Below are 25,991 nucleotides of genomic sequence, written 5' to 3' on the forward strand. Positions count from 1 at the left end.
TTATTTTAGGTATGTACTATTGCTGCAAGGCATTGGCAGCCCCTTGTCACAGAGAGACTTTGTTAGTGTCTCCCTATGTGCCAGGGAGGTACAATTACTTTAGAAAATACTCCTGAGTCTGAAAATAAAATAAAAAAAAAAGAATTCCAGAATTACTACTTAGATATAAGGATCTAATAATGAGGTGTGACTCCATAGGCAATTTCACACATAAAACACCTTCACTCTTTAATAGCTTTTATGGCTATAAATAGCTGTTTCATAAATCACTGTATCATTCGAATCCATTCTAAGGACTGTGACCAGAGGAAATAATAGGTCTGTTAATGACTCTATTACCATTACCATGGTCAAACATTTAATAAAAGCGACCATAATCCAGGCCAGCGCTGCAGCCTTTAGGGTCAGCTTGCTTCAGAGAATATTTATTGAGCACTTCAGTGTCCCAGGCATTGAACTGGGTGTTATGGAGACAAAGATGAACAAAAAATGGTATCTGCCCTTCAGCCACTCCCATCTGCTGATGGAAAGGCAGAGTCTGCCTAAATCCACAAATGCTTCTAAATAGTCCCAGGAAAATGCCAGAAAACTCAGAGTGAAATTCAAATGTACAAATGGGTTAAATGAATCTCTTGTGAAGCATATTGTTTTCTCCTATTAATCAGTTTGTCTCTTTTCTCTCATCTATTGTAAAATAACCTCTTTATCCTGTGAGGGTCCTTGGACTTGAAGTAGCCTAAAGTAGAAGCCAACTGACAAGTCTATTTGACAATTTTGTGGTGAGAGGGATTCCCTCTCTCTCTCTCAGATTGGCCCTAAATCTCAGAGTCTGGGTAGACCAGAAGTCACCATCAGTTTGCAAAGTTGGTTAATGGAATAGTTGAAAGCAAGAAAAAAAATCTTTCCCATGTTATAAGTAGATACAAAGAAATGGTAAAGTATCCCGAATGCCCTTATTTTTGTGTTATGTCTGCTTAGCACTGGGTTTAATCATGTTGATGCTTATAATTTATAAATAGTTGATACTTTTTTTTCCTGTTCATTTCAAATGCCTGAGTAATTTATGTCAAGTAGAGCTTACTAAATTCATGGAATGTAGTATCACACTGTATATTAAAGACCAGTACAGAGGGTTTTAAAAAGGAAGATACCGCATAAAAGAAGAATCAGCAAAGGGCTATAAAATGAACTCTCATAATAGCTGGCATTACGTGTTTCTAAGTGTTTAATATTACAAATAAACATTTTTTCAAATATATTACATTAACCAAGTTCAATTTAAAATTCATTGGATATTTATAGTATAACACTTTTTTTTTTGGAGAGGTTTTTGCTATAGGGCGCATGTGCTTGCCAGACAGACAGAGAGAGACAGAGAGACAGAAAGCGAGAAATCACCCCCCAGGGGGGATGGTCACACTGCAATCCCTTCTCCTCCAGTCTCCTCTCGGTTTCTTGGGCACGCACGCACACGCGCCCGGCGTGAGTTTTAAACCACCGGGTCCGGGTGGAAAACCGCAGGCCACCACATGGGAGTCCAGCGACATAGCCATTACGCTAACTGCTGATCCCAACACTTATTTTTTGAGAGAGATTTTTACTATGGGACTTGTGTTCTCATCAGAGAAACAGAGACAGAGATACAGAAAGCAAGAAATCACTCCCCCAGAGGGTATGGCCATGCTGCAATCCCTTCTCTCCATTGTCCCCTCGGGATTGGGGCATGCATGCACATGTACCCAGCATGAGTTTCAAGCTGCTGGGTCCAGGACTTGAATTGTGATTGACCTTGTGGGAGTCCAGCACCTTAATGACTATGCCACTACTGGCCTCAGCATAGTGTTTTTAAAAATCTCTCTCCATTGGATGTTTGGTCTATGATGGGTGGAGAGTCCGCTGGCCCACCCCTCACACCCGGCTCCATTACCGTGATCCCTTCACGGGGTTGTTATTGCAGGGCTCCCACTTGCCAGAGCCGACCACACTGGACTCTATGTAGTACCCAACCAGCTCTTTAGCATCTTTGGACTCCTCCCAAGACACGACCACTGAGGTATCTGTATTTCTGCTTGGGATGATGTTGCCAGGGGCCTTTGGAATATCTGAGAAAAAAGGAAAACTGGTGATCAAGAACACAGAGGAATTTTTTAAAAATTCATTCTTATCATATATGCACAAACACACAAAGAAATTATATATAATCATGTCAAACATGCCATTGCATTATTTTATAATGTTTTTGTTACAGGAGAAATTTTTTAAATGTGATTTTGGGAGCATAATAATGACATAAATATCCATGAACTACAGAAAACATGCATTGACAATATTGCTGCAACTCCTGGGGAAGAGCCATCAACTGTTTATAATATGAAAGGAGGTCACCATCTTTCCTTGTGATTACACAGGCACATGTATGCCAGTGCACAGGAACGTCACAAAGTTCATGGAAGAACGAAATTAAAGTATAAGTTTACTTTGGTGTGAAAAAATTGTGTAATCCATGAACTGTTTTTTCATTATATACATTTTATCATGCACTTTCTGAAGACCTATTATAGGTATACCAATTTGATTCTTGCTTTGGTATTTTCCCTTTAAGTGAAATGTATTTATAGCTGCTTACCTAACTCTGCACTTACCAAGCTTGTCCCCTACCACAGTGACTTCCGTTGCTTCGGAAGGCTCACCAACTCCTGCTGAATTAGAACAGAGACCAACGCCTGCTGAATTAGAACAGCGGACACGGAAGCAGTAGGACTTCCCCTCAGCCAAGTCAAACAGAGCAAAGCGGGGGGACTTCACAGGGAGCTCTGTGTTCACTCGCTGCCAGTTTTCGGTTCCTGCTTCGCACTGCAGCAAAAACAGTGAAACTCATTGAAACCACAGCAAGTACAGGCAGGAAGTCTAGGCTAGGCATCCTGAGCGTATGTGTGTCCCCCCCAGTCCCCCGTGTGGTTTTGAACTGCCAGGTCCAAGACTCCAAGCCTGGTTGGCCATATGTGATGTGACTTTAATTGCCATCCACAGGTCTGATCCTAAAATAAGCAAATTTGACAAGATACCTCTGACATGCCCTATGATGTCTTTTATGATAATGTGTAATTGGTGTGTGAGAGGGTAGAAATGTGGGGCCTATTGAGGGATGAAATTCTCCCAGACCTCTAAATCTTCTTCTTTTTTTTTTTTGGAGAGGTTTTTGCTATAGGGCGTGTGCGCTCGCCAGACAGATAGAGAGAGACAGAGAGATAGAAAGCAGGAAATCACCCCCCAGGGGGGATGGTCATGCCGCAATCTCTTCTCCTCCATTCTCCTCTCAGGATCTTGGGCACGCACGCACACGCGCCCGGCGTGAGTTTAAGCCACCAGGTCCGGGACTCAAACCGCGGTCGACTACGTGGGAGTCCAGCGACATGGCCATTACGCTAACTGCTGGTCCCCCAGACCTCTAATTCTTTATGGTTTTGCTTCATATTGACATATCTGCCCACCCCTGGGGAATATCTATACAATTATTAGTCACTTAAACTTCCATAATAAAAATAATAGCTGCCTTTCACTGTGCTAAGAACCTTATAAGCCAATACAAACCTTCAACCTTTTCGGCTATGCTACGAAGTAGGTAGTGTGTAGGTAGTATTACTTGATTATCAAAGCTTTCCAGAAGAGAAGATTTGGGCTTAGGAGGAATGAAAGGCAGCCCACTGTAATAGCTGGATTTGTGAACCTGAGCCAGACTGCCTGGGCTCAGCTCCTAGCTCTGCCTCACATCAGCTGTGTGGCCATGGGCAAACTATAATCCCCATTGATGCCTCAATTCTCTCACCTATTTACCTCTGAGGGTTACTAGAAAATTAAGTGGACTAACAAGTGTAGAGAGCTTAAAACAATATCTAGTCCATGATAAACATTGGCTATTTTCATTTCTGCTGATATAAACAGAGCCGGCAAACAATGTAGTCCTTTTCTCAGACATAACCAGATTTTTGACAAGGGAGAGAGAGAAAGAGCTCAAGACATAAGCCACCTGGCCGACAAGAACACAGTACAATAAGGAGGCTGGGAATGTGGAAAACTGATTAATCTGATTCTCCTGCTAATAAATGCCTCTATTTCAACCCTGTCAGGGCTGCTGGCCATGGTATAACTGAGTATAAGCCTCTATCCATGACAAGAAAGTTCATATTTTATGTGCATGCATATCCCAGGTAAAAAGTTCTGTGAGGGGCCACTAGGCAGTGTAGTGGTTAAGGCGTTGAACTCCCACATGGTTGACTATGGCTTGAATCCTGGACTTCAAGCCCAGTGTCTTGAAACTAATGCTGGGCATATGTGTGTGCATGCACAAAATCCTGAGAGAAGCATGGAAGAGAAGGGATTGTGGTGTGGCCATCCCCCTGGGGAGGTGATTTCCCACTTCCTTTCTGAGTGTCTTTCTCTGTCTCTTCTCAAGTGCATGCATCTAATAGCAAAAATCTCTCTCAAAAATAGAGAAGGAAAGAAAAGAATAAAGTTCTGTGAAAAAGTATGAGAACAAGGGTAACCAAAAACTCTGTGGGTGTATGAATATTCTGGGGCTGGAAACATGCCATGGAACAAGAATGAGTGAATCATTTCCCTTTAGAAAGGCCAAGATGTTAGACATGGTTCGTTAGAAATCATTTAAGACTCAGCACAGAATGGTTTGACATTGGATTGCTTTGTAAATGTACCCTGGGTCTTTGAACATGCTCTGCATCACCAATACCCCAATAACTGACGTGTTCTATAAGTGAGGAACATGCCCTGTATAGGCTTCTCTACCCACCACGGGACTCATAAACGTCCCCTTCTACTGCATACAAATAGGTATGACGATAAAAGAATATTTACATTTTAAATCCCAGACTCATAAGTATGTATTCTGAAAGGTAGAGACTTTTGTGGAGAAATTAGAGTTTACATGACCAGAGAAAATAAGCCAACCTTGACTCATCTGAAGAAAATGCCTCAGAAGTAGGTTGTTATGAGTCATTTTTATAGGGAGGTTGGTAATTACTGTCACAGAGGCTTTTCAGAACTCTCTTCCTGTAGAGTGCGTCAAAGAGACTCAGTGAATTGTGTGTTAAACATACCAGGAAATGAATATTTATCTGTTATTCTATTCTTCTCCTTTATTAAAAAAAAATTTAGGATTCTACTGACTGAAGTCATATTTTATTTGAGGCTAATATAAAAAAATATAAACTTTCAATATTTTTATAAAACCAGACTGTTCTGGAAGATGTTTATGCATACTGAAGATGTATTTATTGTTAATTTACTAGCGATAAGAACGAAGTAAGGAGTATAACACCAAAACATGAGCTAAATGTCCATCTTATAAAAAGTTAATTAATAAAGGGAAGTCATAAGATGGTAGCATTTTAGGATCCAGTGTAATTGTCTCAAGAGCCAAAGACATGTAATAATTAAAAGGTCATAAAGATATCTGTATATTGCATTTATGGTGTTATCTAATTTGCAGATATTTGCATATACTTATATACCTATGAGATTTATTCTCTTGCCATATTGTTAGGAAAGGTGACCTATAAGGTATCCTGAAATTGAATGATCAGAATAGCTTTAAAAATAAAAGACCCTTTAGAAAAATTAATCAAGATCTATATTTTAAAAATATTATTTGTATAATTTTGCTATGAAAGTAAAATGTAAAATAAATTATACCTTTTCATGCCATCACACAATTTTGTAAAAATAAAATTTTAAAGTATACTTATTTCACTTATTGGTCTAAAGAAGTGGTACATCACTACCAATAAAAATATAAATGTTTTTACATATAAGATAATCAACATTTCATTTGTCAATTATATACTAATCAAAACTTTCTTTTTTTAAAAAGACTTTATAACAAAAAGATTTTGAACCTCATTTAAGTAGATTCTTTCTAAATATTCATTTCCAGTAGCCATGATCCAATTAGCCATTTTAAATTTTTTTAGAGAGTTTTTTTGCTATAGTGCATATGTACACACCCAAGAGACAGAGACAGAAAGACAGAAAACAAGAAAACATCCCCTAAGGGGCACGGTCACACCACAGTCCCTTCTCCTCCATTCTCCTCTTAGGATTTTGAGCACACATGTACACATGCCTGGTGTGAGTTTTAAGCCGCCAGGTCCAGGATGCAAACCACAGTCAGTCATGTGGGAATCCAGCAATGTAACCATTATGCCATCTGCTGCTCCCATCAATGACTTGTTGTAGCTCTTAGACATGGGCCTGCCTGGCAGACTCTCCTATGTTTTTGTACTTGTAACTAGGTCAGATGCCCTAAATAATGTCCTGTCCAGGTCCTAGCTTTTCTTGATTTTCTGGACATAAATGCTTACTAGAATTGTCCTTTGGGGCTGGGTGGTGGTGCAGTGGTAGCGCAGATGGACCCATATAGGAAAGGTACTGTATTCACGTCCAGGAATTTCCTTGGGCACACTGGGCATACACATGCACGTCTGTGATCTGGGCCAGTTATACTGGGGGTATATCGTGGCATGAAGACCCTATCTGGGTTACCAATCTCTCTCTCACTCTCTCTCTCTTTCTCTCTTTGCTTTCTCGCTCATGAAATAAATCATATTTTTTAGAAAAGAGGACCAGCAGATGGTGTAATGATTATGTCGCTGGACTCCCACATAGCTGACTGCAGTTCAAGTCCTGGACTTGGCGGCTTAAAACTCATGCTGGGCATGTTATGTCTGTGTGACCAAAGTCTCGAGAGGAAAATGGAGGAGAAGGGATTGTGGTGTGGCCATCCTCCTTTGGGGGTGATTTCTCACTTTCTGTCTTTTTGTCTCTCCAGCAAGCTCACGTGCCCTATAGCAAAAATCTCTCAAAAATAAATAAATAAATAATAATTTAAAAAACCCTCCTCTTTAATGAGTATATGATAAATCCCACACCATTCTCATCCATTCCACCCATTCTAGACCATCACTGCATGCCGCCCTCTCTAATGTTCTAATCCCTAACATAATTATGAGCTTTTTGGGGGAAGAACTAGCCAATATCCTTGTTGTTTTGTAATCCCTTGTCCTAGTCTACTGTCTGTATACAGAGTCAAGCTAGCCAAGCACAGTGGTGGAGGGCTTGCTATCTATACACATTTCCCAGCTATCTGAAAATGTTGCAGGGCTGGCAGATAGTGTAGCAGTTATGTTGCTGGACTCCCATATGGCTGACTGTGGTTCGAGTTCCAAATCCTGTGACTTGAAACTCATGCCAGGTGTGTGTGTGTGCACCAAAATCCAAGGAGGAGAGTGGATTGTGGTATGGCCATTTCCCCTGGAAGCTGATTTCTCACTCTCCCTCTGTCTCTGGGGAGTGCCCACACCCTAAGACAAAAACAAAACAAAACAAAACAAAACACTCTAAAAACAAAACTAAAACAAAAACAAAGAAAATATTGCAATTTCTCTATATTGTACCTCTCTCATCTACCCTCACTGATATTAGCTCTCTACTAGAGAAGGGCAAGTGGTAAAAAGATAAAAAGCCATTACCAGAGCAAGGGAGACAGAAAAAGTCCCTACAAAACACTGTCATATAGACAATCTGCAGTTTCAGGGACATTTTTCTTCTTATAGGCCTTATCATTTTGGGTTTTGGGACCTTTTCTGGCGTCTCTGTTTGAGGAGTTCATAAACCCTCTGAACTTTCAGGCAAAGTTCTGTGAGATATATATTTTTCTTTTCCTTTTCTTTTCTTTTCTTTCTTTTTTTTTTTTTTTTTTAAGAGAGAGAGTTTTGCTATAAGGCGTGTGTGCTTGCCAGAGAGATAAAGAAAGACAGAGAGACAGAAAGTGAGAAATCACTCCTCAGGGGGGGATGGCCACAGTGCAATCCCTTCTATTCCAATCTCCACTCAGGATTTTGGGCATGCACGCATACATGCCCGGCATAAATTTTAAGCTACCAGGTCTGGGATTTGGTCAACTGTGTGGGAGTCCAATGACATAATCATTATGCCATCTGCTGGTCCTGGGATATATATTTTTCTATTGAAAGAATTTACACTTCCTAAAATGTAGAGTTGGGTAAGTTCCCCTTCCCTCCTCTATTACTCCAAATGTCCCAGAAATTTAATCTTTATTTTCTTTTTCTTTTCTTTCTTTCTTTTCTCTTTTCTTTCTTTTTCTTTCTTTCTTTCTTTCTTTCTTTCTTTCTTTCTTTCTTTCTTTCTTTCTTTCTTTCTTTCTTTCTCTCTTTTCTTTCTTCCTTTCTCTCTCTCTCTCTTTCTTTCTTTCTTTTCCCAGACAGTCTTACTGTGTTATGATCCTCCTGCTTCATCCTCACCAAGTTGCTGGGATTACAAACACACAGCTGGTCTTTATATTGGACTGGGAATGCCTCCCCTGTGTGGTCCCAGGCTAGAGAGCAGTGTCTTAGCAGCATCCCCTTTCTATAAAGAGAGCTGTAGAAAGTAGTGGCATGAGGTAATGTTGATTCCAGAGTCTTACCTTTTCTACAAAGTACATAATGCCCTCATGGCCACGCTGGCCAGGAGGCTTCCAGCTTAGCACCACATAGCTCCGGGTGGCCTCAGTAACAGAGAGGTCTGTGGGAGGCCCAGGAATAATACCCTCTGAAAAACAACAAGAAAAAAATGAGGAGCCCATAGTTTGAGTAGCTCAGGATACTCAGAGAGTCCTAAGATGCATCTCTTCTCCCTGAGAAAGAATTAATTACAGCTAGCTCCACACAAAAATTTTGTCTATAAACTTCTCCCTACAACATCATTTATTCATTCATTCATCCATCTAATTATTCAAATGTCATTGAGCAAATACAGTACAGAGCTAAGGAACCTGTGACACTATTCTTATCTTTGAATAGTTTACAGCTGAGTTGATGTAAAGGAAAGTTGAACTGCACAGGGCAGAGCGTGCTCATGTGCTAAAGCACACAAAGGAGAGCACAATGGAGTAGTTGTTTGTGATATAGTCCACTTGCTCTTCACCCTACTGACCCAGAACCCAATAGTTGCTAACCACAATAAAGCCTGATGGTCAACACCAGAGTCATGTAAACAAGTTCCCCATTCATATGTATTTTCCTTAAACTAACTAATCTGCAACATCTGTGAGGAAACCTAAGTGACAATGCCCATGGACCCATATAGGCCTAGGTCCACAGGTTCTCTCTTGCACCTACGTATTGGTTGAGCTTCCTGCTACTTAACAAAAGCAAGCCTTGAAAGGAGCATACTGTTTTCCCAGAACAAAACTCAAGAATAGAACAAGAAATACGAACATATCCAGCACCAAATAATGTAAACTCCAAATGTCTGGAGTCTAATAATGTTTTTATTTTTTTTTCTTACGATTACCAAGTATATAATGAAGCAAGAAAATACAACCCATCATGAAGAAGAAAAGCAATCAATACAAATAAAACTAAAAATGTCACAGATGAGAGAATTAGAATCATCTGTGAACTACTGAACGAGAATTAGTAGACAAACACATAAAACAATCATTACACATACATGCCGTATGTTCAAGAGGGTAAAGACTGAACATGTTCATTAAAATATGGAAAATATAAAAGTGATCGAAATTGAACTTCTAGAGGTGAAAACTACAAAGTCTAAGATAAAAATTGCACTGGACTTCACAGCAGGTTAGCCACCGAAGAAGAAAACGTTAGTGAACTTAGTGACATAGTAATATAAAGGATCTGAAATGAAACACAGAAAGAAAATCACAAAGGAAAAACACACAGCATCAGTGAACTGAAGGATAATTTCAAGTGGCTTTGAGTGGCATGTTATTGGAGTTCTTGAAGGAGAAAAGAGAGAGGGAGCTACAGGGAAAAAAATTAAAGAAATAGTATAAAAAATTTCCAGATCTAATAAAAACTACAAACCTACAGACCAGAGAAACTTGATCATTCTAAGCACAAGATACATGAAGAAAATTACACAAATGCACATTGTAATCAAGTTTCTAAAGCCAGTGATAAGAGAATATCTTTCAAAAATTATTATTTTCTGGGGATGCCTGCGCTCACCAGTTAGAGAAAGCCCTAGTGGGGTGTGGTCATATCACAATCCCTTTCCATTTCTCCTACCCATCTGGATTTTGGACATGCTTGCACACGAGTTCAGTGTGCTTTTCAAGCCACCAGAGCTGGGATTCAAACCACAGTTGGCTCTGTGGGATTGGCAGCATAGCTCTTAACCACTGTGCTGACGGTAGAGAATATTTCCTCTTTTTTTGGTTTTTTTTTGCAATGGACATAATATGACATTTAATAAAACAGCTGATTGGGCTAAAAACTTGTATAGTCCTTTTGAAGAGCAATTTCTTAATTTCTAGCAAAAATTTTATAATTTAACATAAATTTCTACCTAATTATTTTACTCCTAACAATTTATTCTTAAGGAAACAATAAGAGATTTTTTGTGAAAGGTTATTATAAAGGTACTATTATGAAGATAGTCATCAGTATTTATATACAGCATAGAAATGGAGAAAGCATAAATATTTAGTTATAAAGGCATGGTTGAATAGATGTTAGTGTATCTATAAATGGAATATTTATTTATTTTTGATAGTTTTTTATTTTATTTTTACATTTTTCCACAAACATTTACTTTACACATCTAAAAATTTTAACTCATACTCCATAGTTCTTGAAAGTTAATAAACAACTTTCCAAATTTCAAAATATTTCTTGTAATTTTGTATTATTTTGTTTATGACTCTATAACAACAGAAACAGTATGGTTTTAAATATTTTTGAGAAAATATTTGCATGTCAACTACTCAAATTGCTTTTCAGCAAATGCCCAGCACACTAATCACACATAAACCTTCTCAATTCAGCCCTGTCCAAGTGTATTCTGTGATATACCATCTGCTAGCAAAGATTAGTCTCTTTTTCTTCCTTCAAAGTCTTTCTTAAGATAATCCTCTGGTTGTGGCTGCTCTTTTGCAGTCTCTATTGATTACAATGCTGGGCTGAAAAAGTCAAGGTTATTTTATGTTATAAATTCTTTCATATAGCTTCTCTTATTCTCTCTGCCAGGCAGAACTATTTATGCGGCCAGGCCACCTTTCTAAGAGCTTCTGTTAGCTTAATTGAGGTCCACCTTAGTTCCAAAGTTTTCTGATTAATCTTCAGATATGACATTCCAGTCAAAGCCCTGTCCAATAATGAGTATTTCCGATTCTTGAATCAATGCAACAAGCATTATTGAACTTATGCAAATAACCCTTCTCCCACAAAATAAGAATATTCCTAAATATTTTCCAATTCCAGAGGGATCAGGAAGGAAGAAAAGTTTATGTTTCCATTTAAAGAAACAAACAAGAAAAATATTTTAACATATTGCTAAACCTATCAACAACTGAAAAGAAAGCAAACTGTTTAAATTGGGAAAACAAAGCATACTTAAAAAAAAAAACAGTAATGCTTTACTCAAAAGTCATATATTTCTAAAGCAGCTGCAGAAAAGCAGACATAGTACATACTGAATAAAAATGCAGTCTTTCTTGCAGTGCACATCTGCACAATGAATCAAGCTCTCTAAAAGTACTGAAAGAAAAACTGTCAATCTGGATTCTACATTCAGAAAGGAAAATATTTCAGAAATGAAGGATATATAGAGACTTAAAGTACAAAAGACTAGCAATTCACAACCAGCAGACTGCACAACAAGAAATATTAACGGAAGTGTTTCAGCTGGAAACAATATCAGGTAGAAATCTGGATCCATGAAAAGCAATAGAAATGATAAAAATGTGATTAACTATTTAAAAGTTTTTGTCTTTTTTTTTGGGTTTTAGTTTTTTACCATAGGCATGTACACTCACAGGAGAGACAGAAAGATAGTAAAAGAGAAAGTGAGGATTAACCCCTCAGGGGGATGGCCACCACAATCCCTTCCCCTCTGTTCTCCTCTCAGGATTCTGGGCAAGCATGCACATGTGCTCAGCATGATTTTCAAGTCACTAGGTCTGGGACTCAAACCACAGTTGGTCATCTGGAAGTACAGCTTCTTAACCGTTACACCACCTACTGGGTCCTTTTCTTACTTTTTAAAACTCTGAAAGATATGTGACTAAAATCAAAATAATAACACCATTTTGTAGTCATTTGTAATATATATACACAAATAAAATGTATGACAGTAATAACATCAAAGCTAGGATGGAGAAATGGAATACTGTTGTAAGTTCTTACACAGAAAGTGAAGTAATAAAATAAATAAAATAACAAATCCTAACAACATTTTCATAAATAAAATTCAACAATATATAAAAGAATAAAAATAAATAAGATAGGCTGTAAAATATGTACAGTATAAAGTCCAAACTGCTCAAAAGCAAAACAAAGAATTTTATAGCCAGTGGGATAACAAAGGTAAAATGGAACAATAAAAAATCCTGAGTCTGAAAGAAAGTAGAAAAAGAAGAAAAAGGAAACAAATGGAATAGACAGAAAACAAATTAGATAGATTTAAATCCAAACATAATAGTCACATGAAATGCAAATGGCTGAAACACTCCAACTAAACGCAAAGATTAACATACTGGATAAAATCAAAACCCAATTATACACTGCCTATAAGAAACACAGTTTAAATATAGACACACTTAAATTAAAAGTAAAAGGATGGAAATAATATGCACAGAAACACCAAACAAAAGAAAGCTAGAAATCAAGTAGACTGTCAAACAAAAATATTACTGTAGTTAAAAGGTACAATGATACACTAATAAAGTAGTCAACTCATAAGAGGGTATAACAGAAAAAATGTTTACACACCAAATAGCAAAGTCTCAACATACATGAAGCAAAATCTGGTAGAACTGAAAGAATAGGTTAAGTCTATCATTTAGTTGGAGATTTTATCACTACTCTCCCAATAAACAACAGAATAAGTAGATAGAAATTATTAAGGATATAGTGGGATCAGCAGATGGCATAATGGTTATATTGCTAGACTTCCATGTAGTCAACGGTAGTTCGAATCCTGGACTTGGCAGCTTAAAACTCATGCTGTGTGTGTGTGTGTGTGTGTGTGTGTGTGTGTGTGCATACCCAAAATCCTGAGAGGAGAATAGAAGAGAAAGGATTGCAGAAATCCCCCCACTAGGGTGTGATTTCTTGCTTTCTGTCCCTCTGTCTCTCTAAAGAGAGCACTTGCCCTATAGGAAAAATCTCTCTTAAAAAATAAGAAAAATAAAATTATTAAGGATACACAAGAGTTGAACAATTCTATCAGCATACTTGACTTAATTAACATTTATAAAACTCAACAATAGCAATATATAATGCTTTTCAAGTGTGCACTGAATACTTAGGAAGACATTTTTTCTGAGACATGTTTAAATAAACTTAAAATCATTAAAATCACACAAAATATGTTCTATTTAATTGCCATATTAGAATTAAATTAGAAACCAAGACCAGCCAATGTTATAGCAATTAAAGCAAATGGATACCACATGACCGACTTCATGGTTCAAGTCACAGACCAGTGGCTTGAAAAAATCACTCTGGGGACCAGCAGTTGGTGTAATGGCTATGTCCCTGGACTCCCATGTAGTTGACTACGATTTGAGTTCCGGACCGGGTGGCTTAAACGCATGCCAGGCTCTTCTGCATGCACGCCCAGGATCCCAAGAGGAGAATGGAGGAGAAGGGATTGTGGTGTGGCCATCTCCCTTGGGGGGGTGATTTCTTGCTTTTTGTCTCTCTATCTCTGTCTTTCTGGTGAGTGCATTGCCCTATAGCAAAAACCTCTCCAAAAAAAAAAAAGAAAAAGAAAGAAAGAAAGAAAGGAAGGAAGAAAGAAAGAAAGAAAGTCACTCTGGGTATGTGTGCATGCATGCCCAAAGTTGCATTAAGAGAACAGAGGAGGAAGGATTACAGTGTGCCCATCTCCCCCCAAGTGGTTTCTCACTTTCTCTCTTTCTCTCTCTGTCTCTGGCACACACGCACACCCCATAGCAAACTATAACAATAATAATAATAATAATAAAATTTAAAAAATAAAGTAGAAACCAATAAGAGATACCTGGAAAATCTCTCAATGTTTAGTAACTAAATAACAGATACCTCAAATAACCCATGTATCAAAAAGATGTCAAAAGGAATTTAAAAGTACTTTGAACAAAATAAAAATTAAAAAAAATAGATCAAAATGTGTGAGAAATAACTAAAGAAATAATTAAAAGAAAGCATATAGCACTAAAAGCATATATTATAAAAAAATCTCACATTAATAGTCAAACTTTACACCATAAAAAATCAGAAAAATAATAAGTGGAAGAAATGAAATAATAAAAATAAAAACAAAATAAATAATATTTGAATCAAAAAATAGAGAAAATCTATGGAGCCCAAATGAACTATCAATTAAATTGATAATCCTCTAGTCGGATAAATGAGGATGAAAAGAAGTAAGACAAAAATATAAAGAATGAAAGATAACATCACTACAAAGTCTACAGATATTAAAAGGATATTAAGGACGGGAACCAGCAGTTAGCTTAATGGCTATGTCGTTGGACTCCCACGTAGTCGACCGCGCGGTTCGCGTCCTGGACCCGGTGGCTTAAAACTCAAGCTGGGCACGTGTGCGTGCGTGCCCAAGATCCCGAGAGGAGAATGGAGGATAAGGGATTGTGGCGTGACCACCCCCCGGGGGGTGATTTCTCGCTTTCTATCTCTCTGTCTCTCTTGTCTGTCTGGTGAGCTCACGTGCCCTATAGTGAAAACCTCTCCAAAAAAAAAGTATATTAAGGAAATATGAACAAGTTTATGAATGAACTTTCATTTCCTTGAAAGATTCAAATTACCAAAAATTACTCAAGAAGTAAATGTTCTGAAGAGACATAATGTGTTTTAAGAAATTGGATTTGTAGAGGCCAGCAGAGGGCATAGTGATTATGTTGCTGGACTTCCACATGACCAACTGTTCAAGTCCCAGACCTGGTGGCTTAAAACTAATACCAGGCATGTGTGTGTGCATGACCAAGATCTCGGGAGGTGAAGAGATTGTGGCATGACCATTCCCCCTGGGGGGTGATTTCTCTCTTTTCCTCTCACTGTCTCTGTCTCTCTCTCTCTCTCTCTGTAGTGAGTGCCCTAAGGCAAAAGTCTCTTAATAAATAAATAAAATTGAATTTGTAGTATTAAGAACATCTCAAGAAAAAAAAAAATCTAAGCCTCGATGGCTCTACTGGTAAATTATATGAAACATTTTAGAAAGAAACAATAAAACTTCATGGAAACTTTGAAAATCAAAATAGAGAAAATCCTTTCCAATCTATTTAATGAGGGTAGTAACAAAACCAAAGAATGTACTATGCCAAACTACAGACTAATATTTTTCATGAATTCAGATGTAATAATTTCTAAGAAAATGTTAGTAGATAAAATCTAACAATATATAAAAGGATAATATAGCATGACCAAGTAGAGTTCATCTCAGGACTGCAAGGTAAGTTTAACAATCTAAAAATCAGCCAATATAATTCATATGTCAATGAAAAAAGAAAACTCATATAATCATCTTAATAGATACAGAAAAAGCATTTGACAAACTCCAGTATCCCTTCCTGATACAAATGCACAGCAAATAAGGTTAGAAGGAATCTGCCTCAACCTGATAAAGGTCGTCTATTAAAATACCTATGTTAATGTTTGACTTAATGGTGAAAGACTGAATCCTTTCTCCTGAGATCAGGAAAAGGAAAGAAGTCCAGTCACTGCTACTACTTGTCAGGATTCCAGAGGTTCTAGCTGAAGCAATTAGGAAAGAAAAAGAAAGAAACAGCATCAAGATTAGAAAGGGAAAAGTTAATTTATTTTTATTCAGAGATGATGTAATTCTGTATTAGAAAATCCTAAGGAAAACACACACAGACAAATCCAAAACAAACAAATGATTCTGAGAACTAATAAATTAGCTTAGCAAGGTTGTGAAATACAAGATCAATATACAAAAGACAATTGTATTTCTATATACTAGCATAAAAAATAAATTGAAATGTACAGGACCTGTACACTGAAATTACTAAATTGAGAGAAATTTTAAATAAATGGAGACATATGCTATGTTCATGAATTGGAGAACTTGATTTTGTTAAGATGTCATTTTAGATTCAATAGAATCTCAGTTGAAATCTCAGAAGATTTTTGTAGAAATTGATAAGATGACTTCTCTCCTCTCCCCCACAGGGCATGTGTGCTTGCCAGAAAAAGACAGAGGGGGGGGAGTGAAAAATTACCCCCCAACAGGATGGCCACACCACAGTCCCTTCTCTTCTTGGGATTTTGGGCATACATGCAAGCACAGGCCACTGGGTCCAGGACACAAACAGTAGAATCAGCCATGTGAGATCCAGTGCCTTAACCACTAGGCCACCTGCTGGCCTGATAAACCGATTTTTAAATTTATATGAAAATTCAAAGTCTTAGCATAGCTTAAGTAATCTGGGAGAAATAAAAGAGAAAAACTCATAATTAGGACTTATACTACTTGATTTTAAGACTATAAAGTACATACACACATACACACACACACACACACACACACACACACACGAAGCTTATAAACCCCACTGTAATTAAAACAATATGGAATTGATGTAGAGAAAATAGAGTTGATCAATAGAGATTACGGAAATAGATGAGGTCAATTGATTTAGACAAGGGATGCCAAGGTAAATTCAATGGGCAAAGGATAATTTTGTCAATATATAGTACTAAAATAATTGGATACTCATATGTAAATAATAGTAATAAACTGAGAACTTCAAATGATGTAGAAAAAAACTTGAATGGATTACAGATTTATATGTATGAGCTAATGCAATAACATTTCTGAAAAAAAAATAGAAGCACTCTCAATTTGACACAAAGATGGCAAATAAAAATAAGAAAAGATGTCAAACATATTTAGAGAAATGTAAATCAAAATCACAAGGAAATATTACCAAGAACCCACTAGACTGGTTAAAATTAAAAAGACTCATTATACCAAGTAATAGTGACAATGTGGAACAATAAATCTCTTATAGAAAGCCAATGGGAATGCAAAATGGCATAATTATTTTGAAAAACATTTGACAACTCCTTTAAAAATTAAACATACACCTACCATATGAAACATCCATTTAACTCCTAGGTAATTAGCCAAGAAAACTGAAAGCATATGTTTACACAAACTTTAGAATGTTCGTACAAGCTTTCAACAGCGAAGGGTAAATAAATTGGAATAAATTGTTATAAACACCGACATGGACAGAGCTCAAAATAATTGTGCTGGGTGAAATAAATCAAACAAAAATTGGTACAATTCTATTTATCTAAAATTGTGGACAATGCAAACTGGCAAAAGGAAGTAGATGAGGGATGGCCTGAGAATGGGGCCGGGGTGGGAAGCAGAATTATAAAGGGGGATGAGGAAAGTTTAGGAGTGATGGATACGTTCATTATTTTGATCATGGTGATGGTTTCACAAGGTATTTATTTGTGCAACTTATCACACTGAACATTTTACATATGTGTAGCTTACAACTGCACCTCAATAGGACTTTAAAAACAAAATGTGAGTCTACAACAAGTTACTTTATGATCTCTAAATATTTTAGAAGTTCTTTCCAAAGTATCATAAATAAAACAAACTATACCTTCTATAACAAAAGCTAAACTAGGCAACAAAATATCAGTCTTTTTACCTGAAGGTTCCTCTTCAGTGACAATGATCTGTCCAGTCCAGGGGGCTGAAGGGCGACCTACAGAGAGACAAATGTAAAAATCAACAAACATTCAGCAATGCAGTTTCAACTACACCAACTAGTTGATAAACTGACCAGGTTAATTACAAAGGGAATTTGTTAATAGTTTACTTATGAATTTTCCTAGTGAATTGTATATAACATGTATATGGTATTATAAGGGACAGACCCTCTGTCCACAACAGACACTCAATCTACTAGAACCTTGAATATGCCTGAAATTGAGTTGACATTTCTGGAATTGCACTTACACAAGCTAGGTAAATAACCTGCATTCATTAACTGTTCAAGATGAATTTCTTGAAGTATTGAGGCTTTCTTGTCTCCTCTTAATGTGTTTGGGAGAAACATTTCTGGAACAGTTGTAAACCCCATAGTTATTTATGATATAATGAAGGTGAAAGAAGCAGGAGTGCTGATTATGCAGTAAAGCTCAGCAAAAGCAATTTTTCCCATAATGTTTTAAAAGTGTTATCTACAAAGGAAATCAGTTTAGATCCTGGGTATGGAACATGGACGAACCAGATAGAAAGTTAAAGAGGAAATTCATTTCTGTGATCTCATAAACATCAGAAAGGCACTTGGTTCAACTCCTGGTTTAAACAAGGGACTTTTCATCAGAAGCAAAAACAGAAAGGTTGATAAAGAAGATTACTTTAAATTCAAATAAATCTTATTTTGATTGGAATTTATAAATGAGACGTAAATGAAAGTAGGAGGTGGAATTTGCAAATTTAGTAAAGAAGGAAGTCAGATGGTTGGTGAAGTGATTGGAGAGCAATCAAGGAGGCTGATTAGATACAGCCTGACATAATTTCACATAGATTTTTTTTTCCTTTTTAATACTAGTGGTACAGGTTTTTTTTCTCAACAGAGAACTTTACGTTCTTCTGTCTGTTCCATGTTTCTTCCCATTGCCCCTTCCACCTGCCATCTGCCACCTACTCCCCTCCTTTACATTCTCTGGTACCTACACTTATCCCATCTACTATCATATAGTCAGGTATTTCCTTTTCTGTTATAGAGTGCAGACATTTGGCATTTCACATAGATTTTTATGATGCCACTATATATACTTAAGGTAGATAAATGAATATGGCATAGATCAGTAGTCCGCAACTATGAAGGGTTTGCCCCCCTCCCCCGCAAAGGACAGTTGACAGTGTCTGGAGACATTTTTTTTTAAATCAACTGCAGGGGAGAGAGGGTGCTACCGGCATCCAGTGGGTAGAGATAAGGTTGCTATTAAGCATCCTAGAATGCACAGGACATCCTTCTCCACCCCGAACAAAGGATGACTGACCTAAAATGTCAGCAGGACCAAGATTGAGAAGCCTGGAATAGACTTAAATGTTACTATCTAACTATTCTTGTACTGTCATTTCATTGTCCCTGTTATTAGGGATGCTGTATGGGTTCCCATGAAATAAATGCAGGGCATAATTCATGTGCCATGGTTTTGACATTAAGATTAGGAAGCTTGGGATCAGCAGATGGCATAATGGTTATATCACTGGGCTCCCACGTAGCCGACTGCAGTTCTAGTCTCAGACCCGGAGGCTTAAAACTCATGCCAGGAGTATGTCCATGTGTGCCCAAGATGCCAGGAGAAGAATGGAGAAGGGATTGCGGCGTGACCATCTTCCCTGAGGGGTAATTTATTGCTTTCTGTCTCTCTGTCCTTCTCTGTCTCTTTGGCAAACGCATGCGCCCTATAGCAAAAATCTCTCTTAAAAAAAAAAAAGATTAGGAAGCTAAATATATAACAAGATTGTTTTTGAAGGTCTAGCATGGAAACTCAAATACAGTCTAGGTATAATATAAATCTGTTTTAATTTAATACAGAAAAACTCACTATATTAAGATATTATTAATGTTCTTTTTCAATTATTTAATTTTATTTAGTATTACTATTATTTTTTAAATAATTATTTAATTTTATTTATTCATTCTCTCTTTTTTTTTTTTTTTTTTGGACAAAGCCTTTATGCCAAATGCTGATCTCTCATTCGTTTATTTTTTTTAATTTGACCAGAGAGACACAGAGAGAGAGATTGAGAGGGAAAGTGAGAAAACAAGCCACCGGGTCCAGGACTAGAACCATGGTCAGCCATGTGGGAGTGTCCAGTGCCTTAATCACCATACCACCCGCTGGTCCTGAGATATTACTGTTGTTCTAAGGGTAGATTTTTAAGTAATACTAAATAAAATCTACCCTTATAATATTAATGTAATACGTTTATTTCTTTAACAGACAAGATTGATGAAAAGCAGGGGGATTCCCAGGCCTGACAGAAGATTAAGTACTTGGCAACTCTGATTTCATCCCTAGGGAGGATGACCATGCCACAATCCCTTCTCCTCCATTCTCCTCTTGGGATCGTGGGCATTCTCACACATGCACATAGTGTGAGTTTAAGCCGCTGGGTCTGGAACTCGAACCACAGTCAACTACGTGGGAATCCAGCTATGTAACCATTATATCATCTACTGGTCCCAACAAAAAAACCTGTTTTTTTTTTTTTTTTTTAAAGTAGGGTGCCCTCCTCCCAGAATTTTCTGATTAGAAAAGATAAATAAATAAAAAGTCTTTCTTATTCTCCTCTCCCTCTAGTGGAAGGGAGAGGAACAGTCTTGAATGAAGCCTATTCTTGCAGTTATTTTCAAAAGACTTACCAATGATATTGAAAAATGAAACATGCTTCTTAGTTTTGATATAGACAATGTGCACTCGCCAGGGAGTGAAAGAGGAACAGAGGACATCATCCCCCCCCAGAGGGTGGGGGGGGGATGGCTATTCTACTTCATTCTCCTCTGGGATTTGGGGCATTCATGCACACATGCCCAGGGTATTTTCCAAGTCTCTAGGTTCAGGAGGACTCAAACCACAGAGATGGCATGTAGGATCCAGTCACCTTAACCTCCATGTCACCTGCTGGCCCAAAATGTGCTTACTTTTAAGTCTAGCTTTCTCAGCTGGATCCAGAGCAGCCACAGGCTCAGAAACTCGAGATGGTAGGCCTATTCCAGTTTTATTCACAGCTCGAACTCGGAATATATAGGAACGACCTTCTATCAGTCCAGTAACAGGAAAACGCGCAAACTTCACAGGTGTGTCGTTGCATTGAGACCAGCTATCCGTGCCCACCTCACATCTAAGGAAAAGAGAGTGATTGACAGAAATGTTAAAAGAATAGATACATTTATAGCTCCAAAGCTGCAAATTCACCCAGTTGCTTCAGATTTTCTCTGTCAAATATCCAACTTAGGTGGGGCTCACCAATTATTTAACTGTGGACTGACTTCCATTTAGGTGCAATGCCTCTTCTTTAACATGAAAAAAGAAGCCTCAGACCCTTCTGGAAATTATTTAAAACAGCAACAGAGGGCCCTTGTGTCTCAGCAAGAAGAGTTTAAAAAATTTTTTTTAATTGTCAGAGGATGCATATACCCACCAGAGAGAGACAGGGGTGGGAGTGGAAGGAGAAAGAATTTCCCAGTGGGGTGTGGTCACACAACTATCCCTTCTCTTCCATCTCTCCATCTTCTCAGGCTCCTGGGCACCCACACATGCCCTGCATGGCTTTCAATCTGCAGGGACCAGGACTCAAACTGCAGCCAGTGATGTGAGATTCAGTCCCTTTAACCACTTGGCCACAGGGTGGGTCTTCAGCCAAGCTTAAGAGGATGAAAGAAGGCAGATACCTACAACCTTTACATTGGAGGGGCTTATGGGGAGGATCCTCCAAATGTCTCTCTGCCTATTCCTTCGATCCTACCATTAGTGACTTTGTCTTTTTTTAGATATTTTCTTTTAAACATGGAAGTATTGCTGAGAAAGTAGGCCCCTAAAAGATAGCTCTGTGCACTATAGTTTGGAAAACAGCTCACTGCATCCTCTCACTTGATGGTCACTACATCCTGTATGGTTGGAAACAGGAGCAGGTTAATGTAATATGCTTATTTCTTTAACAGACAAGATGGATGAGAAGCAGGGGGATTCCCAGGCCTGACAGGAGAAGATTAAGTACTTGGCAACTCTGATTTCAAATTGAGTGCTTTACAGAGCTTGTACCTGGAGATGGAGTGAGTTAGTCCCCTGGAGACAATATGACAGTTCATATCATGCTGTTGCCTAGTCAACAGAGCTTCAGGGGATCAATGTGTGCTTGAATTATGCAGCATTAGGACTAAGTAACTCTGGTCATTTTTTTTTTCTTCTTAATTTGCTATAGGGCACATGCACCTGTCAGAGAAGGGGAGGAAGGGGGCGAGAGAGAAAGCATTCCCCAGGAGATGGCCACACTGCAATCCCTTCTCTTTCATTCTCTTCTCATGGATTTAGGACATGCTTGCACACACATCCGGCATATTTTTTCAAGCTGTCAGGCCAGGGACCCAGCTGCCTTCACTGCCACATGTGTGGTTGGCTCTAATAATTTATCAGTAGAGCACAACATTTTCAGTTTATACCACATCCCTGACATGGCTCTATGTCTCAAACATGTAATTCCCAAATGAATCTCATGGGTGCAGGGGTAGCCAATGGCAGTACAAAGGTGACTGGCATGGTGAGTTTCTCTTCCTTTCCTCACTGTCACCTTCCATTCTTTGCTACAGACAACAGACATTTTCCTCAACATTATATAAAGTGCTATCAAATATAGCTTCAATCCTTTTGTTTATCCATTTCCCCTATATCTTTTCTTTGTAGAAATTCTGGACCTGTTATGGGCAGGGCATAGTAGGGAGCTGAGAAAGGACAATTTTTCAAGTGACCCCTGTTTTTAGAGATTCTGACTGACAGGACTCTCCCTCTTCCCTTTGCAGGGCATTCTCTAACCCTCATGTGGGGAGAAAGCAGGTGGAGAGCCTCTGTTCTAGAGACTTCTATAGCATGTTAAAGCAGAAAGAGCACAGACCACAGACCTCTAGCCAGGCTGACATGTGAATTCTAGTCCTGCTCCTTACTGACCTTAGGCAAGTTAGTGTGTCCTCACTGGCATGTGGTCTTGAGCCAGCTCCTCACTTCCTACTTCTAATAATAGGACCTACCTCAAAGAGTGGTTATGGGCTAGCGCCTATTATCTGCAGTGTTTAGAACAGTGCCATGTTTAGTAGTATATGTTTACTAAGTAGTAGACATGATGTGGTTATTTGAAAATATGGGGGGGAAAAGGCTAAACTTAACAGTTTTTTCTTTTTTCTTTCTTTTTTTGGAGAGATTTTTGCTATAGGGCGCGTGTGCTCGCCAGACAGAGAGAGACATTAGAGACAGAAAGCGAGAAATCACCCCCCGGGGGGATGGTCACGCCTCAATCCCTTCTCCTCCATTCTCCTCTCGGGATCTTGGGCACACATGCTCACGCGCCTGGTGTGAGTTTTAAGCCACCGGGTCCGGGACGTGAACCACGGTCAACTATGTGGGAGTCCAGCGACAGCCATTACGCTAACTGCTGGTTCCCTAGTTTTTCAATACTAAATGATGAAATAATGTATAAGTATTATTTTATATATGGTTAAAAGTATACTTTATTATAAACGTTTCTCTGCATGGCATTGAGCTCAGTTGGCATGTATCTATTTATTGCTGTAAATTTGAGATTTAAATATACTTTGTACAAACTCACTGTGCAATGGTGACACAGATGATCTGTCCCTAGTGGCTGCAACAATTAAGACGTCACTACCCAATAATGAAAAGAGAAGTGGAGCAGCTATGTGAACAGAAACTAAGTCAGAGAATAGTGTACGTAGGCCAAAATCTAACTATGTTGTCTGTGTCCAAGTTCACTGGATAATTAATCTAGGAAACCCAGTTACTATCAATTTAAAGTCACCAAGAGTGGAGAATGTAAACTACAAGAACTTGTAGACACAGCATAATTTAATACTATGGATTTTTTGTTATTTTGTGGTATAGCTTGAAATCAGATCTTGCAATATAAACAATATTTCGTTGTTTTCTTAAAGTCAATATTCTTAAATTACTGACATACTAAGACTATGACTGTTAAATATATTGAGTAACAGTTATTTTATATCCAAAGTGGCCTGTATTAAGTCTACAGATTTGGAGCATTCTTGCCAAATCCTGACTTGAGTTCATAGTCAAACTGAAAAGCTCTATCTTTGAAATTTAGGTAAATATATATAAATATACATAGAGAAACAAAGACAAATAAAGAAAGAGAGAAATTGCGAGAGACTAAGATGGAGAGACAGAGAAAGAAATGAAGATCAGAAAAGACTATGTCATCTAAAAATGATGGGAGAAATCAAACAAGCATTTCTATCGCCAAATCATTCTCAGTGAAGTTAGACCAAACACTAACTTATCAATAAAATATCCCAAAATAGGACTCCCTCCATCTACAGCTGGCTGTTTCCAAGAGATGATGATGTAATCTTTATTGGCATCCAGGCACACCACATCCAGAGGAGAGGCTGGGGCTCCTTCGATCTCTGCATCGGCATCTGTGGAGACAGAGGAGGGTCCTGTTAGCCCTCTCGGCCATGCTCTGACAGCTCGGCAGGCTGAGGTCCTGGTGCAATGTGTCTTTTCACATCACCCCAGTGGCCTACATCTTTGGCCCCAACAGAGCAAGCTGCAAAGCTTGTAATTAGTTTACCAACATAACCATGTGTGCTTTTCAGCTTCAGAAGAAAGAACATCATGTTAGAAACTAGGAAGCTCTGAAAAAATCCAAGCCCTTGCTGTCCAACATGTTCCAAAAGAAAATAAATATAGGCATGTCAGAGACTGTCATGAGATAAGTCAATTCTGCCAGAAAGTCTGTTCTTAGGACATCGATTGTGCAATGTTACGAAAAAACTATGAGAGGCAAACAATCTCTTCTGTTAGCTTCTGGATGCATGCATCATAGACAAGAATCAAGGTGATTTGCCCACCCTTGTGCACCGTCATTAAAAAAAAAAAGTTTGTTATAAGGGCATGTGCTCACTGGAGAGAGACAGAGAGAAAGAGAGAGGAGTCAGAGAGAGAAAATGAGAAAACACCCATCCGGTAGAGGAGAGACAGCCATGCTGCAATCCCTTCTCTAGACTCCATCCCCCCTCAGGATTTTGGACGCACATGCACGTGTGCCTGTCACTGGGTACAGGACTTGAACCATGTAATTGACTACGTGGGATCAAGCTGCCTTAACCACCACACCACTGACTGACTTGGCACTACCATTTTGAAAGAGAAAGGAAACAGTCTTTTTAATCAAACGATCATTCCCAAACTGAAGATACTTAAGAAAGAAACTGATGCAGTACTCACATCTGAGCTAAGTTTATCTGAGTTTATAAAGTCCAAAATAATACAATAAATGGAGGACAGTGACTGTTCCTGAAATAGGATCCCCTGACAGTGTGATTTACACCCACACAGATATATTAGTGAATTGGGGATGGTTTTAGAGTGATAGGAAGGGGAATGAAAACATTCAGTCAGAAACCTTTCAAGTAAGAATGATAGAGATAAACGGTAGGGACCCTGGGGAACCCACATGTGCCAATTCCCCCTGGCATTTGACCAACCCTTTCATGATCGGAGTTCGTAGGAAAAAAGGCTGAGACATGTCGGAGCCACTTGCCTAAAGGAAAACACTCTTGTTAACTGAACAAACACTTTCTTTTCCTGTGATCTACACTTTTGTAACTCTTATTTTACCAAGACATTTGATAGCACAGAGAAACATTTGTACACTTCTGAATGTAATAAGTTGACATTATCTGTGAAGCGCTCAACTCACATGGGTTTTGAACATTGTTTCTTGCCCTGTGGACCAGTAGGAAAGTGTCTCTAGGTAAGTATCTCCTATAGAAGTGCTATAGGAGAATGTAACTAAGAATCCCTGCATGGCATGCGATGGGAGACGAGAATTTTGGTGCAGAGAAACTTTTTTCCTTCCATTCTTTGAGAGTACTAGACTGGGAAGAGAAGTGCTGCTGATGGTGGAGGAGGTGAAGCAGAGCTACAGTAGAGGTAGGAAATCTGAGGCTGCCACGCCTGAGTGGCAGAAAAGGTATGCTAGAAAGGTACTCAGCCATGAAGGGAATGGCTGGCAACCTCTAGCCATATCCCTTTGCTTAAGGCCTATAACATAACAACCTGCAACCCCTGCATGGACAGAGTGGATTTGGTCCGCTGAGCATCCATTGCATGAATATATGATAGCAG

General features: G+C 38.4%; 1 protein-coding gene across 2 annotated transcripts in view; it reads right to left on the minus strand.

Annotated features, from left to right (window-relative positions):
* Positions 1–25,991, minus strand: part of MYOM1 (myomesin 1) — a 176,755-nt gene that overhangs the window by 73,004 nt on the left and 77,760 nt on the right. For both annotated transcript variants that reach the window (XM_006146486.3, XM_006146485.3), the window contains exons 11-16: positions 24,136–24,277; positions 20,756–20,955; positions 17,741–17,797; positions 8,501–8,625; positions 2,643–2,853; positions 1,928–2,102 (exon numbers count right to left, since the gene is read on the minus strand). In XM_006146486.3, the coding sequence (XP_006146548.1) occupies positions 1,928–2,102; positions 2,643–2,853; positions 8,501–8,625; positions 17,741–17,797; positions 20,756–20,955; positions 24,136–24,277 (910 nt within the window). The remainder of the gene's footprint in view (positions 1–1,927; positions 2,103–2,642; positions 2,854–8,500; positions 8,626–17,740; positions 17,798–20,755; positions 20,956–24,135; positions 24,278–25,991) is intronic.

Source organism: Tupaia chinensis, unplaced genomic scaffold (genome assembly GCF_000334495.1).
Source record: "Tupaia chinensis unplaced genomic scaffold, TupChi_1.0 Scaffold000180_1, whole genome shotgun sequence".
In the NCBI taxonomy this organism is placed as follows: Eukaryota; Metazoa; Chordata; class Mammalia; order Scandentia; family Tupaiidae; genus Tupaia; species Tupaia belangeri.